General features: G+C 44.5%; 1 protein-coding gene across 4 annotated transcripts in view; it reads left to right on the top strand.

Moving 5' to 3' along the window:
* Nucleotides 1-15,405, top strand: part of ELP4 (elongator acetyltransferase complex subunit 4) — a 637,998-nt gene that overhangs the window by 205,232 nt on the left and 417,361 nt on the right. For all 4 annotated transcript variants that reach the window (XM_069738980.1, XM_069738978.1, XM_069738981.1 and 1 more), the window contains exon 5: nucleotides 6,467-6,600. In XM_069738980.1, the coding sequence (XP_069595081.1) occupies nucleotides 6,467-6,600 (134 nt within the window). The remainder of the gene's footprint in view (nucleotides 1-6,466; nucleotides 6,601-15,405) is intronic.

The raw sequence follows: 15,405 nt of genomic DNA on the forward strand, positions 1-15,405 counted from the left end.
GGGCCATAATTAAGGTTATAATGGCTGTGGCTGTAAGCTATGGCTATGGTGGATATGACTGGAAGCTTTGGCTATAATGGCTATGGTTGTAAGCTATGGCTATGGTGGATATGGCTGGAAGCTATAGCTATAATTGCTATAGCTGGAAGCTATAGCTATAATGGTTACGGCTGGAAGCTATGGCTATAATGGCTACGGCTGGAAGCTATGGCTATATTGGCTACGGCTGGAAGCTATGGCTATAATGGCTATGGCTGGAAGCTATGGTTATGATGGCTATGGCTGGAAGCTATGGCTATAATGGCTATGGCTGTAAGTTATGGCTATAATGGCTATGGCTGTAAGATATGGCTATAATGGCTACGGCTGTAACTTATGGCTATAATGGCTATGGCTGTAAGATATGGCTGTAATGGCTACGCTGTAAGCTATGGCTATAATGGCTACGGCTGGAAGCTATGTCTATAATGGCTATGGCTGTAAGTTATGGCTATAATGGCTATGGCTGTAAGATATGACTAATGGCCATGGTTATAATGGCTATGGCTGTAAGATATGGCTATAATGGCTATGGCTGTAACTTATGGCTATAATGGCTATGGCTGTAAGATATGGCTATAATGGCTACGGCTGTAAGCTATAGCTATAATGGCTATGGCTGGAAGCTATGGCTATAATGGCTATGGCTGTAAGTTATGGCTATAATGGCTATGGCTGGAAGATATGACTATAATGGCTATGGCTATAATGGCTATGGCTGTAACTTATAGCTATAATGGCTATGGCTGTAAACTATGGCTATAATGGCTATGGCTGTTAGATATGACTATAATGGATATGACGAAGCTATGGTTATAATGGCTATGACTGTAAGATATGGCTATAATGGATATTGCTGTAAGCTATGGCCATAATGGATACAACTGGAAGCTATGGCTGTAAGCTATAGCTATAATGGCTATGGCTGGAAGCTATGGCTATAATGGCTATGGCTGTAAGTTATGGCTATAATGGCTATGACTGGAAGATATGACTATAATGGCTATGGCTGTAAGATATGGCTATAATGGCTATGGCTGTAAGATATGGCTATAATGGCTATGGCTGTAAGTTATGGCTATAATGGCTATGGTTGAAAGCTATTATGGCTACGGTTGTAACTTATGGCTATAATGGCCATGGCTTAGAGAGTTGGGTTTCCAGTCAGGAGCCTTATATAAGACCTCCATGTACCCTTGTAGAGCATGACACGTCCCCATTTCAGAGAACTAGAAGCTTTTAACATCCTTATGTTTTTCCTGGATCTTGGGGTCTCTGACCACAAGAGGGGTAGGAATACTTTTATGTCCAGCTGCTTTGGCCAGTAAGTAATTTATGCTTCTATGTATATACTGGGGGAAAGAAAAGTCCTATTTGGACATTAGTTAAAAAAACTCTGAGTCACTTAAACCACGGATTATAAGGAAGATAACTAGAATCTACTAGCTGTACCAGGACATTATTGGTCTCAAGATCATGCCTTAGGCTACGTTCACATTTGCGTTGTGCGCTGCTGTGTCGGCGACGCAACGCACAATGCAAACAAGAACGCATGCAAAACGCATAGTTTTGCGACGCATGCGTCCTTTTTTTGCCGGATTTTGGATGCAAAAAAAATGCATCTTGCTGCGTCCTCTGCGCTCTAACGCTTGCGGCAAAAAAGACGCATGCATCACAAAACGCATGCAAACGCATGTCCATGCACCTCCATGTTAAATATAGGGGTGCATGACGCATGCGTCACCGCAAGACGCTAATGTGAACATAGCCTTAGTCTGTGTCTATTGCTTGTACTTAAAAGGTAAATTTTGCAATCTCATATCAACAGGAAAGCCATTTTCCACTGTTTCCAGACAGACTGTCAGCTTAAACTTCTTTTCTGCCAAACTTTTACAAGTGTGTCTTTGAATAGCATTCAGATATGATAAATCTTATCTGATGGCAGAAAAGGGCTTTAAGCAATAAGAGATAACCCCTGACTAAATCTGCATTGAATGCCAGCAGCTGTATTATGAAAGGTATTTTGTGCCGCTGCCAATTTGATGCCTTTCTGCAGATTGGCTCGCAGGAATGTAGTGAGGGACAGAGCTGACCCGGGTAAGTCACACAGACTCCGTGGCTTTCTCTTTTGCACTATGATTCTGCTAAGACAGATTACTTGTGCTTATTTGAGTCAGGTAAGTCTTTGCAAGCTTCCCCGCCAGGCCTGGGAATTGAGTATATTGAGGAGCCATTCAGAGGCTTCTGACATAGACCAGTCTTTTATTGCATGGTGTTACATTCTGGCTAAATCCTTCTCCACCCAGTTTGTAAGCACTATGGTTATTCTCTTCAATCAAAAGAGGTTATCACCTACCTTAATCCACGGAGCAGCATGGATTAAACACAGCTATGTGCCCCAGGATTCCCAAAGAGGATCCACAAGTAGGAAAAAAAATACTTGTTTCGACTTTTTTTTTTCAGTGTCTTTACTAACTTCTCTTGAGCTTTGCTGGAGGATTAGCATCTAAAATAAGCAACCCCGGTGTTCTCGTCAATGAAGACATCAGATGAAAGTTCACTTAGTCAGGGCCTATGTTTCTTCAACATAAAGAGGTGCCAGAGCTCCACAATAAAAAGATGAGCTCTGCTAGACTATGTAGTGAAAACATTCTGATCGCTAATCCGGATAAAAGATAGATTAGAGACCAGAAACAGACTCTTTTTTAATTGGTTTTAGGTTTGTTAAATACTGTTATAGCAACGTTTTACATTGAAACTTGATGTATTAATTAAAAATATAAAAGAATATAAAATTAAAAGTACCGTAAATATCCAATGAAATTTAGCTATTTTATACTAATTATTATTGTTTTTCCAGCCTATTATTTTATCATTAATAATATTTTTTGCAACTCTTTACACCCACTAAACCTTAGTATTTAGCAAGTATTTAGTGTGTTAGTTTGAAGAAAAAAAAAAAAAAAAAAAAAAAATAAAAAAAATATATATATATATATATATATATATATATATATATATATAGTGGGTTTATTATTGCAGGCAAGGAACTGTCAAAATATGTTAAAGTATCACTGTCAGTTTATAAAACTTTTTATATATTAAATGTACTTCACAGTGTTGCTGATTGGGGGGGGGGTCTGGGTTTCACTTATCTGTCAAAAAATGGACATGAGACATCGAAGTCCGCATCTCCGACATGAGACATCAAAGTCCGCATCTTCGACATGAGACATCAAAGTCTGCATCTCCGACATGAGACATCGGAGTCCGCATCTCCGACATGAGACATCGAAGTCCGCATCTCCGACATGAGACAACGAAGTCCGCATCTCCGACATGAGACATCGAAGTCCACATCTCCGACATGAGACAACGAAGTCCACATCTCCGACATGAGACATCCAAGTCCACATCTCCGACATGAGACATCCAAGTCCACATCTCCGACATGAGACATCCAAGTCCACATCTCCGACATGAGACAACGAAGTCCGCATCTCCGACATGAGACAACGAAGTCCGCATCTCCGACATGAGACATCCAAGTCCACATCTCCGACATGAGACATCCAAGTCCGCACCTCCGACATGAGACATCCAAGTCCGCATCTCCGACATGAGACATCAAAGTCTGCATCTCCGACATGAGACATCAAAGTCTGCATCTCCGACATGAGACATCGGAGTCCGCATCTCCGACATGAGACATCGAAGTCCGCATCTCCGACATGAGACAACGAAGTCCGCATCTCCGACATGAGACATCGAAGTCCACATCTCCGACATGAGACATTCAAGTCCGCACCTCCGACATGAGACATCCAAGTCCGCATCTCCGACATGAGACATCAAAGTCTGCATCTCCGACATGAGACATTGAAGTCCGCATCTCCGACATGAGACATCGAAGTCCGCATCTCCGACATGAGACATCGAAGTCCGCATCTCCGACATGAGACATCCAAGTCCGCATCTCCGACATGAGACATCGGAGTCCGCATCTCCGACATGAGACATCAAAGTCTGCATCTCCGACATGAGACATCAAAGTCCGCATCTCCGACATGAGACATCGGAGTCCGCATCTCCGACATGAGACATCCAAGTCCGCATCTCCGACATGAGACATCCAAGTCCGCATCTCCGACATGAGACATCCAAGTCCGCATCTCCGACATGAGACATCCAAGTCCGCATCTCCGACATGAGACATCCAAGTCCGCATCTCCGACATGAGACATCCAAGTCCGCATCTCCGACATGAGACATCCAAGTCTGCATCTCCTACATGAGCTGCATACAGTACAGTATTGGGGATCAATAGTAAGTCCATGGCTCCGTTCTCCTTTGTATGAGAGTGAATGGTTGGACCCATAGATGTACTATTGAACTGTGCACCTCTCTGTGTGCAGACCTCATGCAGAGCGGTGTTGTGACTGAATAGAGGGGGACTCAGAACCCGGACTACTACTCATCAACAACACTATTCAGAACCAGAAATGTATAAAAACTTTTATAAAATGACAATTACACTTTAAAGTCCTCTTTTTTCATAAAATAGCGAATGATGTCCTAAGCAGAAGGCTTCAAAAATGGAAAAAGTTATTAAAAATTGCAAATGACTTACTAGTTCACATTTAAAAGTATTTTAGTAAATGAGGACTATAACACTACTGCTCCCTTTATCTGCTCACAAGCTGATACATCTGCACGGCAGTTGGCAATTAATCCCACTCTTCTAGCAGTTGTGATGCTGACGGTGCCTAATAGCTGTCCACCGACTTTTTCCTTTCGAGCCTTGTAGACTCATGAATGCTTTGTTCACCTGGGCATGCATGTGTTTTGAATAGCGACAGTGGAGGAATCTGCTCTTAGACACTTTTAATGGCTGTGTCTCACCGGAGAACAAACATATCAGGAGTAGTGATGAGCGAGTGTACTCGTTGCTCGGATTTTCCAGAGCACGCTCGGGTGATCTCCGAGTATTTGTTAGTGTTCAGAAATGAAGTTTTCATCGCCGAAGCTGAATGATTTACAACTGATAGACAACTTGATTACATGTGAGGATTCCCTAGCAACCAGGCAACCCCCACATGTACTCAGCCTGGCTAATAGCTGTAAATCATTCAACTGAGGATGAAAACTTAATCTCCGAACACTAACAAATACTCGGAGATCACCCGAGCGTGCTCCGGAAAACCCGAGCAACGAGTACACTCTCTCATCACTAATCAGGAGTTGAAATCATGTCTGTTTTATCTTGTCTCCAACATTATCTTTCATAGAGGTTTGGTGGCTCCAATCACATCATATAGTCAGACGGTCATGCTTTTACGTGTCCAGATATCGGAGCAATCTTCTAACAGGGTTGCTCTGCAGATGAGTAAAACATACTAAACTTTTTCCACAATGCAACCTCAGTACTCTCTTCCAGAAAACATTACTGCAGACAACTCTGTGGCCATCGTAGGAAATCCGACCAGTTCATTTTAATGGTTTGAATCTGATTCTGGCATGTGGTCCTTGCTTGGAACTTCATTTCTAAGCTGAGCCGCCAGAGAATGTAAAAATGTAAAGAAGGAAAGTAATAAGTAGAGATAACACGTATGAGAAAAATTGTATGTACAAATCTACATGTTTTTTCAATAGAACAGTGTTTCCCAAAATCCAGTCATCTCGGACCACAAGGCGAATATGGTTAATATTGCACAGTATTAGGGCATCAGAAGCTGCAACAGGTTCTCCCACCTGAGCAATACTAAAGAGATCCTGAAAACCTGATCTGTTGGAGGGTTGTAAGGCTGGGGTGTGGAAAGTACTATAATAGAGGAAGGGTTAGCAATGGCTGCGTGACACATAACATCTGTGACACTGCTTATAGTATTTATAGGGAAAATTATCTGACAGGTTAAACTCAATGGAAGAAGTTGTCAGGAAAGAAGCAGAGACCACTTGGTTTGAGGAGATTCAGTCTAGTATGGGTAAAAATCTTCTATACTTATCACCGACATACAGCTGGAGATGCCCCTCACATCCTCTTTAGATTGTTGCTGTGTCGTACCGTGATCAACACAATCCACCTACTAATGTGCATAGCATGGTCAGCTGTAGGCTTCATCAAGTATAGACAAAAACCCTTAAATCACCTATGGCAACTAGTCAGATTTCATATTCAGTTTTTATTAAAAGCTTTAAAAAAATCTGTAATCTAAATCTGTTACTTTTGGAAATATTTAACTTTTTTGTTGCATCAGTTGTGATAGATGTAGACCAGGTAGTTTATGGACAGTATTAAGTCGCGGTCCGTAGTCATTGGTTGTCGTTTCTTGTCATTAGTCACACGCAAATCTAATCAGTAATCTATTCTCCAGTCAATGAACATGGATAATGAATAATGCCTTTTCTATTTTATTTATCTGTACAGTCTGTTCCTTTGTCATCCTCAAGATTTGGCCATTATTACGATATGTCAAAAACGATGTCACAAGACATTCTGCAATCTGCCAAGACACACAGCTTCTACCTTCCCAATATAATACCTCTGGATGAAACATATGGGTAACACATTTTTCATAAATTTTCTATATACCGTATATGATATAAATTATGCATCTCATTGAGCTCAGAATTAAGCAGAGTTTGTTTTGAGTAATTTGAAAATGTGTTTGCTAATCCAGACAATTCATTTAATATACTGATGTGTCTTTGTACAGTGCTTTAACTTCCAGAAATACAGATACTTATTTTTTAAAATGTATATTTAAAAAAAGAAAAATCATGCTTCTATAAGAATTAAGAGGCTAAGTAGCAGCCAGGCACTGTTAATAAAATGCCTCGGATTTAATTGTTTATCAACAAGTGTGACAACCTCTATAATAAAAGTAGAGGTTTTGGCAATTTGCTGTTCAAAAACTTTCAAACATGTGTTGACATAATGCCAAGGAGGAAAACCATCAGGATTGATCTCAGAGGAAGAAATGTTGTTGACCATCAATCTGGGAAGAGTTTCACAGCCATTTCCAAAGAATTTGGAGTACATTAGTATTCATTGAGAAATATTATTCACAAGTAGAAAACATTCAAAATAGTTGACAATCTTTCTAGTAGTGAATGTCCCAGCAAATTCACCCCAAGGTCAGATCGTGCAATGCTCAGAGAAATTCCCCCAAAACCCAAGGGTTTCAACTCAGACTCCAAAGGCCTCAGCTTGCATGTTATATGTTCAAGTTCATGACTGTACAATTGGAAAACCACTGAACATGTATGACTTGTTTTATATGGTTGCCAGAAGAAGGCCTTATTTTATTAAACAAAAAAAAAAACATCAACCCAATTGAAATGCTGTAGCAGGACCTTAACAGACCTGTGCATGAAGCAATAGCCACAAAACCCAATGAACTTAGGCAACTTATAAAGAAGAGTGGGCCAGAATTCCCTGGAACGATGTGAGAGACTGATAGTCATACAGGAAATTATCACTTCAATTTATTGCTGCTAATGGGGTGAACTTGATTTTTCATTTGCTACTTCTGCATTCTGCACTAGTTTTTGTTAAACAGCTACAATGTAATTTGTCATGTATTGTTGTAAATCTGGGGTTGAGTTTATCAAATTTTAAGACTTTTTTTTTTTTTTCAAGACCAGATTTTTTTTAAGTCCTGTTCTGGATAAACTACAGCTATAATAACACAAAATTTATTATTTGTTACGACCGCACATACTTACCTGTTTTCTTCTGATCCACGGCGCGCTTCGGGCTCTGCTCCGCGCTGCTCTGCTTCTCCCTTCTCTCGGTCGCGGCATTCTGTTCTTCCGCGCATGCGCAGTCGCGTCTCCTGCGCCGCACTGCCTCCTGGGAGGTCGCAACCAGATGGCTCTGCCCCAACATGGCGGCGCCCATCCGGTATTTCTTCCCGGCGTCTACCCAGGTAAGACGCCTTTGCTTTGTAGGTTTCCCTGTACTTTTTGTCAGTGTACCTATGTCCTAGGCTCCCCGGTTTCTGTACCTTAGTCTCCACTGTGTCTGCCCTGCGTTCCAGTCTTGTCTGCCCTGTCACTCCATCGTGCCTGCCCTGCGTACTTGCCTTGTCAGCCCTGTGTCTCCACCGTGCCTGCCCTGTGTTCCTGCCTTGTTAGCCCAGTTTCTCCGCCGTTCCTTCTCCGTGTTCCAGTCTTGCCCACTCTGTGTCTCTGTTGTGTCTGTCCTCTTCTTTTGTTTTAGTAACCGTCTCTTTGGCTCCAGCTGTTGTCTCCATCCCCCTTGGGCCTGCTCCTAACGCTCCCTGTATAGCGGGTGGTTCCATCTGGTCCGCTCATCCTCAGGGGCTCTAGAGTCATGTCCCAGAGGGTCCACTCTTGGGTTCTTCTCCGAATCCTTACAGTAAGTAAAAGCCATGGATCCCGCTGAAGCATCTGCTGCACAAAAAGAACTAGTCTTTTTGCGGGAGAATCAGACCCGTATCATGTCTTTTATGAAGGCTATGGATTCTCGTCTTTCCTCTCTCCAGTCTTCTGGCCCTGGTAATGCCTCCCTATTAGCTGGCTTACAGCAAGAGTTGGTTCTGCATTGTGATGCCCAGGATCATATTCTTAACTACATGGCCTCGGTGGACGACCGGCTGCTTTCTTTGCAAACGGCCGCCTCCACCTCGGTTTCTGCTCCCCACCCAACTCCCCGCTTAGCTAAACCTCCACGGCACGGTGGTGATCCCAAATTATGTTGGGGTTTTTTAAATCAATGTCGCCTTCATTTTGAACTTCTGCCCCAGCAATACCCTACCGATCGGGGTAAAATTGCTTTTTTAATTTCCCATTTGGAGGGTGATGCCCTAGCATGGGTTAATCCCCTTTGGGAGCGAGACGATCGCATGGTCTCCTGATTGTCTAAATTTTTAGAGACATTTCATCAGGTTTTTGACGAACCCGGACGTCTGGCATCTACTACTGAGGCTCTTTTTAATTTCCATCAAGGTTCCTTAACTGTGGGCCAATACGCCATTCAGTTTCGTACTCTCTACTCCGATTTGGTCTGGAATAATGAGGCATTGGTAGGGGCCTTCTGGCGAGGTCTCTCCAGGTGCATAAAGAATGAGCTAGCTGGTCGGGACGGTTTTGGTGGATTTGATTTCCTTAGCCACCCGTATTGATCTTTGTTTCCAGGAACGTGCTCGGGAGCGGAGACTTCTTCGGCCTTCATCTGCTACCCGCAAACCATTCAGTCCGCGGCTCAGTACTTCCTCCATAGCGTCCGCACCAGAACCGATCCAGGTGGACCGTCTCAAAATGTCTGAACAACGACGTAAGGAGCGGCATACTCAAGGGTTATGTTTCTACTGCGGGAGTGCCTTTCATCTATTGTGGTCCTGTCCTGAACGTCCGGAAAACTTCTCCGCCTAGGTCAGGTATGAGAGGCCTCCCTAGGTGTTTGTGATACCTCTCAACCTCTTACTTTCTCTGTCTTATTACACATTTCTGGTAAGGGCTTTTTTTTAGACGCTTATGTGGATTCGGGCGCTGCAGGGAATTTTATTAGACTTGAAGAGGTCATAAAATTTTCTGTCCCTGTCAAGACCTTGGAGAGTCCGTTATTCCTTGCATCCGTGGATGGTAAACCGTTACAAGAGACCGTTACGCAAGTTACGCACGAGGTGGAGCTTCAAGTAGTGGCTTTGCATAGGGAGAAAATTGCATTTTACGTTTTAGCTGGTCTGTCTCATCATGTTCTTCTAGGTCTTCCCTGGTTACGGAATCACGAGCCCTTATTAGATTGGCATAATGGTAATGTTTTGCGTTGGGGAGAATTCTATCGGGAACGTTGTCTGCTGCTGGTGCGTCCTGTGGGTTTTTCTTCTTTTTCCTTTTCTACCTTACCTTGTGTCTACAGTTCTTTCTCGGATGTCTTCGACAAGAAGGAAGCAGATGATTTACCGCTACACCGACCATATGATTGCCCCATCCACCTCGTGCCTGGGGCTATCCCTCCAAGAGGTAGAATCTATCCTCTCTTCCCTATTGAGACGCAAGCCAATGCGGACTATATTCAAGAGAATCTTGCAAAGGAATTCATTCACAAATCATCTTCTCCTGCCGGAGCAGGCTTCTTTTTCGTAAAGACGAAAGATGGCTCACTTCGTCCCTGCATTGATTATAGAGGCCTAAACAACATTACGGTGAAGAACAAATACCCATTGCCACTCATTCCTGAACTCTTCGATCGCCTCAGAAGAGCGCAAATTTTTACCAAACTGGATTTGTGTGGAGCGTACAATCTGGTTCGAATTTGTGCTGGAGACGAGTGGAAAACCGCCTTTAACACTCACGACGGTCACTATGAGTATTTGGTTATGCCATTCGGCCTCTGCAACGCACTTGCGGTATTCCAAGAATTTGTTAACAATGTATTCTGGGATCTTCTCTACTCCAGTGTCGTGGTTTATCTAGAAGACATTCTCATCTTCCCTCCGGACCTTTCTACTCATAGACGGGATGTACGTCGTGTTCTGCAACGACTAAGGGAGAATCATCTTTTTGCAAAGATTGAGAAGTGCGTCTTTGAGCAGTCCACCCTGCCCTTCCTTGGATACATTGTCTCGAAGTCTGGTCTGGAAATGGATCCCGAGAAGGTTTCTGCAGTTCTTAAATGGCCTCGACCTCTTGGAATAAAAGCAATCCAACGTTTTCATGGCTTTGCCAATTACTATTGACAGTTCATTCCGCATTTCTCTTCAATTGCTAAGCCAATCTCAGCTCTTGTTCGCAAGCAAGGGAGCCAACTCCAATCTTTGGTCCTCTGAAGCTGAAGAAGCTTTCCAGACTCTAAAGCAGAGGTTCGCTGCAGCTCCTGTGCTTCATCGCCCCGATGCAAATAGACCATTTATCATCGGAGTCGACGCATTGTCCGTTGGAGCCGGAGCAGTTCTCTTGCAAAGATCCTCTTCTGGCCATTTGGTTACCTGTGTTTTTTTCTCCAAAGCCTTCTCTTCCCATGAATGGAACTATTCCATTGGATATAAGGAACTATTGGCTATCAAGTTAGCTCCAGAGGAATGACGTTATCTTCTTGAAGGAGCCGTTCATCCGTTCGTCATTTACACAGACCACAAGAATCTGTCCTATATTCAGTCAGCTCAGAGACTTAATCCACGACAAGGTAGATGGTCTTTATTCTTCAGACGGTTTGATTTTGAGCTTCATTTCCGACCCGGAAAAAAGAACGTCAAGGCGGATGCTCTCTCTAGATCCTTTCAGCCTATGGACGTAGAAGACGTCATATCATTGATCCTGCAAGAATTGTCACCCTTGCTCCTCTAAGAGTGGTCTCTCCGCCTCCTGGCAAGACTTTGGTGTTGGATCAAGACAAAGTGAGAGTTTTACGTTGGGGACACTCCTCCAAGATCGCAGGACATGTTGGAGTCAAGAAGACACTCTCCCTTATCTCTCGGCATTATTGGTGGTCGTCCCTTCGTCAAGATGTCTCTGAATTCATAGCTTCTTGTCCTTCCTGTGCCAAGAACAAAGTTCCCAGTCAGCTTCCGTCTGGACTCCTGCATCCTTTGCCAATGCCTTCCGTTCCTTGGAGCCATATTGCCATGGACTTCGTCACCGATTTGCCTCGTTCCTCGAATTGCTCTGTCATCCTGGTTATTGTAGATCGGTTTTCCAAAATGGTTCACTTTGTTGCTTTGCCTGGCCTGCCTTCCGCCCCCGAGTTGGCAAAAATCTTTTTACATCAAGTCTTCCGTCTTCAGTGAATCTTCCTCCAAATCTCCTTTCTCTGTGGTCTTTGGTCAACATCCGGGCATTCCTCTTCCTGTTTCTCTCACCTCGGGGGTACCGGCAGCGAATTTCTTGCTCCAGGAGTTCTATAAAATTTGGAGTGAGACCAAAGAGGCTCTCGAAAGTGCTAGTTATAGAATGAAGAGGTTTGCCGATTAAAAGCATTTGGATGCTCCTCTATATATTCCCTGCGATAGAGTTTGGCTATCTTCTCGCTATATTAAGCTTAAGATTCCCTCTCACAAACTGGGACCTCGCTACATTGGTCCATTTCCTATCTTAAGTCGCATCAATGATGTTTCCTACAAATTGAAGCTACCTGCTTCCTTGCGTATTCCCAATGCCTTCCTTGTGTCTCTTCTCAAACCCGCAGTATTCAATCGTTTCCATCCATCTATCCTTCACTCTCCACAACTCAGTACTTCTGATGGTATTTTTAATGTTAAAGATATCCTTGCCAGAAAAGTTGTTAGGGGGAGGACCTTATTTTTTGATTGATTGGGAGGGATTTGGTCCTGAGGAGAGATCCTGGGAGCCCCGTGAGAACATCAATCCTCCTCTTATCATGAAGAGATTTCTCTCCAGCCTTAAAAAGAGGGGTAGTAAGGAGGGGGGTACCGTTACGACAGCACATACTTACCTGTCTTCTTCTGTTCCTCGGCGCGCTCCCGGCTCTGCTCCGCGCCGCTCTGCTTCTCCCTTCTCTCGATCGCGGCGTTCTGTTCTTCCAGTGCATGCGCAGTTGTGTCTCCTGTGTCGCACTGCCCCCTGGGAGGTCGCGACCCGATGGCGCCGCCCCAACATGGCAGCGACAATCGGGTATTTCTTCCCGGCGTCTTCCCAGGTAAGATGCCTTTGCTTTGGAGGTTTCCCTGTACTTTTTGTCAGTGTACCTATGTCCTAGGCTCCCCGGTCTCTGTACCTTAGTCTCCGCTGTGTCTGCCCTGCGTTCCAGTCTTGTCTGTCCTGTCTCTCCGCCGTGCCTGCCCTGCATACTTGCCTTGTCTGCCCCATCTCTCCGCTGTGCCTGCCCTGTGTTCCAGTCTTTTCTGTCCTGTCTCTCCGCCGTGCCTGCCCTGCGTACTTGCCTTGTCTGCCCTGTGTCCCCGCCGTGCCTGCTCTGCATTCCTGCCTTGTCAGCCCCGTCTATCCGCCGTGCCTGCCCTGCGTACTTGCCTTGTCAGCTCTGTGTCTCCATCGTGCCTGCCTTGTGTTCCTGCCTTGTTAACCCAGTGTCCCTGCCGTTCCTTCTCCGTGTTCCAGTCTTGTCCACTCTGTGTTTCCTCGCTGTGTCTGTCCTCTTCTTTTGTTTTAGTAGCCGTCCCTTTGGCTCCAGCTGTTGTGTTTCCATCCCCCTTGGGCCTGCTCTTAACGCTCCCTGTATAGGGGGTGGTTCCATCTGGTCCGCTCGTCCTCGGGGGCTCTAGAGTCACGACCCAGTGTGTCCACTCTTGGGTTCTTCTCCGAATCCTTACTTTATTCTTGTAATAATATGCATGTAATACCCAGACCACATGCCACTTTTTTTTTTTTTTTAACTTGCTTAACATTTCTTTTTACGGTTCGCTGTTGTGGGTGCCTTAGAGAGACATCCCTTCACAATGCACTTCCATGTTAAGGATTCATTTTCCTGCACATAGAAGCCTGCTATGTTATTTCATTTTGTCTTTATTAGCAGCATACTGATGTAGAGCCGTACAAACCTTTGTAAAGAACGTCAGGAACTTTCCTAGTGCTCATCCTAAACATATGGCAAATACCTTATGTGTTCAGGGGTCTGATATATTAAAGGGAACGTGACAGCTGATATATTGTGCCGATCCACATGCAGCATGTATCAGACAATGGTTCACGATTCCAGCCATATGTCTTTAAAGTGAACCTGTCACCAGGTTTGGCCGATAAGAGATACGGCCATCAACGTTCACAGTTGGTCCGGCGCCTCCCATCTTCTTACGATCCCCATCCTCCTGCTTGCTTTGTGTGGATGATGTGTCTCTTCTTCAACCACACAGTCCCATCGGCACAGCGCTCCTGCGTGGGCATACTTCTCTGCCCTGTCGAGGGCAGAACAAAGTACTGCAGTGCGCGTGCGCTGGGGGCTCTTTGACCTTTCCTGGCACCTGCACACTTCAGTACTTTGCTCAGCCGTCAACAGGGCGGAGAAGTGCGCCTGCACAGGAGCAAGATGGCGAGGAGATGAGTCATCCACATGAAGCAAGCAGGAGGAAGGCATCGAAAGAAGAAGGGAGGCACCAGACCAAGAAGAGTGACACCCATCGGACCAGACCGCACTGTAAGTGAGTGTAATAAAAGTTATTTTTCTACTCTTGCAGGTCGGGTTGGGGTTGATATACAGCATTAAGCATTATAGAATGCTGTATATTAGTCCTGAAAGGTGATGGCCGTATCTCTTATCGGGAAAACCTGGTGACAGGTTCCCTTTAAGGCCAGAGTCACACTATAGTGAGATACGGCCGAGTCTCACAGGTTAAAAACAAGCTCTGGCACCGGCACTCCGGGGCGGAGCGTGCGGCTCCATGTATTGCTATGCGGCCGCACGCCCCGCTCTGGAGTGCCGTCGGCAGAGCTTGGTTTTAACCTGCGAGACTCAGCTGTATCTTGTTGTGTGTGATCCCGGCCTAACTCTGAAAGGCAGTGACGTTCAGATAAAACATAGTTTAATAGCCTCCGGGGTCCGATCTGCGCTGGAGACTAGTTGGACAGGTGGGTCTCTAGCGACTCCTGCCCACCTGCTCCTTTAAAGTGACCGGTCTCTCCCTGCGTATGTTTATAGGGCTAGACCTATGGCTCAATGGTTGCATGCGGGGAGAAGCCACTATAATCCCCTGGTCAGACTAGCCTCCTGTGCGGATCGGTCCCTTGTCGCTATTGAACGCAGTGTTCAAATGTCAAACATACATGTCTAGAATCGTGCAGCCACTTTCTTATACATGATGCTCGTGGACCGGTCAGGTTCCCTTTCATTAGGGGTAATAGTAGATACTTGTACAGAGGTTTGTAATACAGATACAAGTATGTATAAAAAGCCGACTAATATTAAAAAGCAGGAGAGCCTTCTCGGCACTTTCCCTCGTCCGTCCTGCCTTTTGATGTATCTGTTTCTGGAGGTGTGGGGACAATTTCATAAGCTTTCCTGCCAGCTAAAGCAAACAAGGTTAGTGCTAAGTATTTACCTTCTTCTTAACGCAAACAGCCTGGAAAGAGCTGTTAGGCAACACTACAGGCAACGTAGGACATGGACAAAGGTCGCAGGATTCTGATCATCCTGTCTGCTAGACCTTTTCTGGTCAGCAAATAAAGCAATCTGTACACCTTTGGGAGATGGAGAAGGATTTTAAGGGTTTTATTTTTACAGTAAATAACATTAAGCCTGTTAACTGCACTTACAGATAAACCTTCCGTACATATCCCAGAAACCTCCTTATCACCTTCCCCTTTCCTATGTTTTTTTGTTTTAAATAGATCACTGGAAAAATACTAAAATAATCCTATTTTTTTGCCAGTGGAAAGATTGCTGTGTATTATGGTTTACTCCTTTTCATTTTGTCTTTGAGTGATAAAAGG

This window comes from Ranitomeya imitator, chromosome 9 (genome assembly GCF_032444005.1).
Source record: "Ranitomeya imitator isolate aRanImi1 chromosome 9, aRanImi1.pri, whole genome shotgun sequence".
Classification (NCBI taxonomy): domain Eukaryota; kingdom Metazoa; phylum Chordata; class Amphibia; order Anura; family Dendrobatidae; genus Ranitomeya; species Ranitomeya imitator.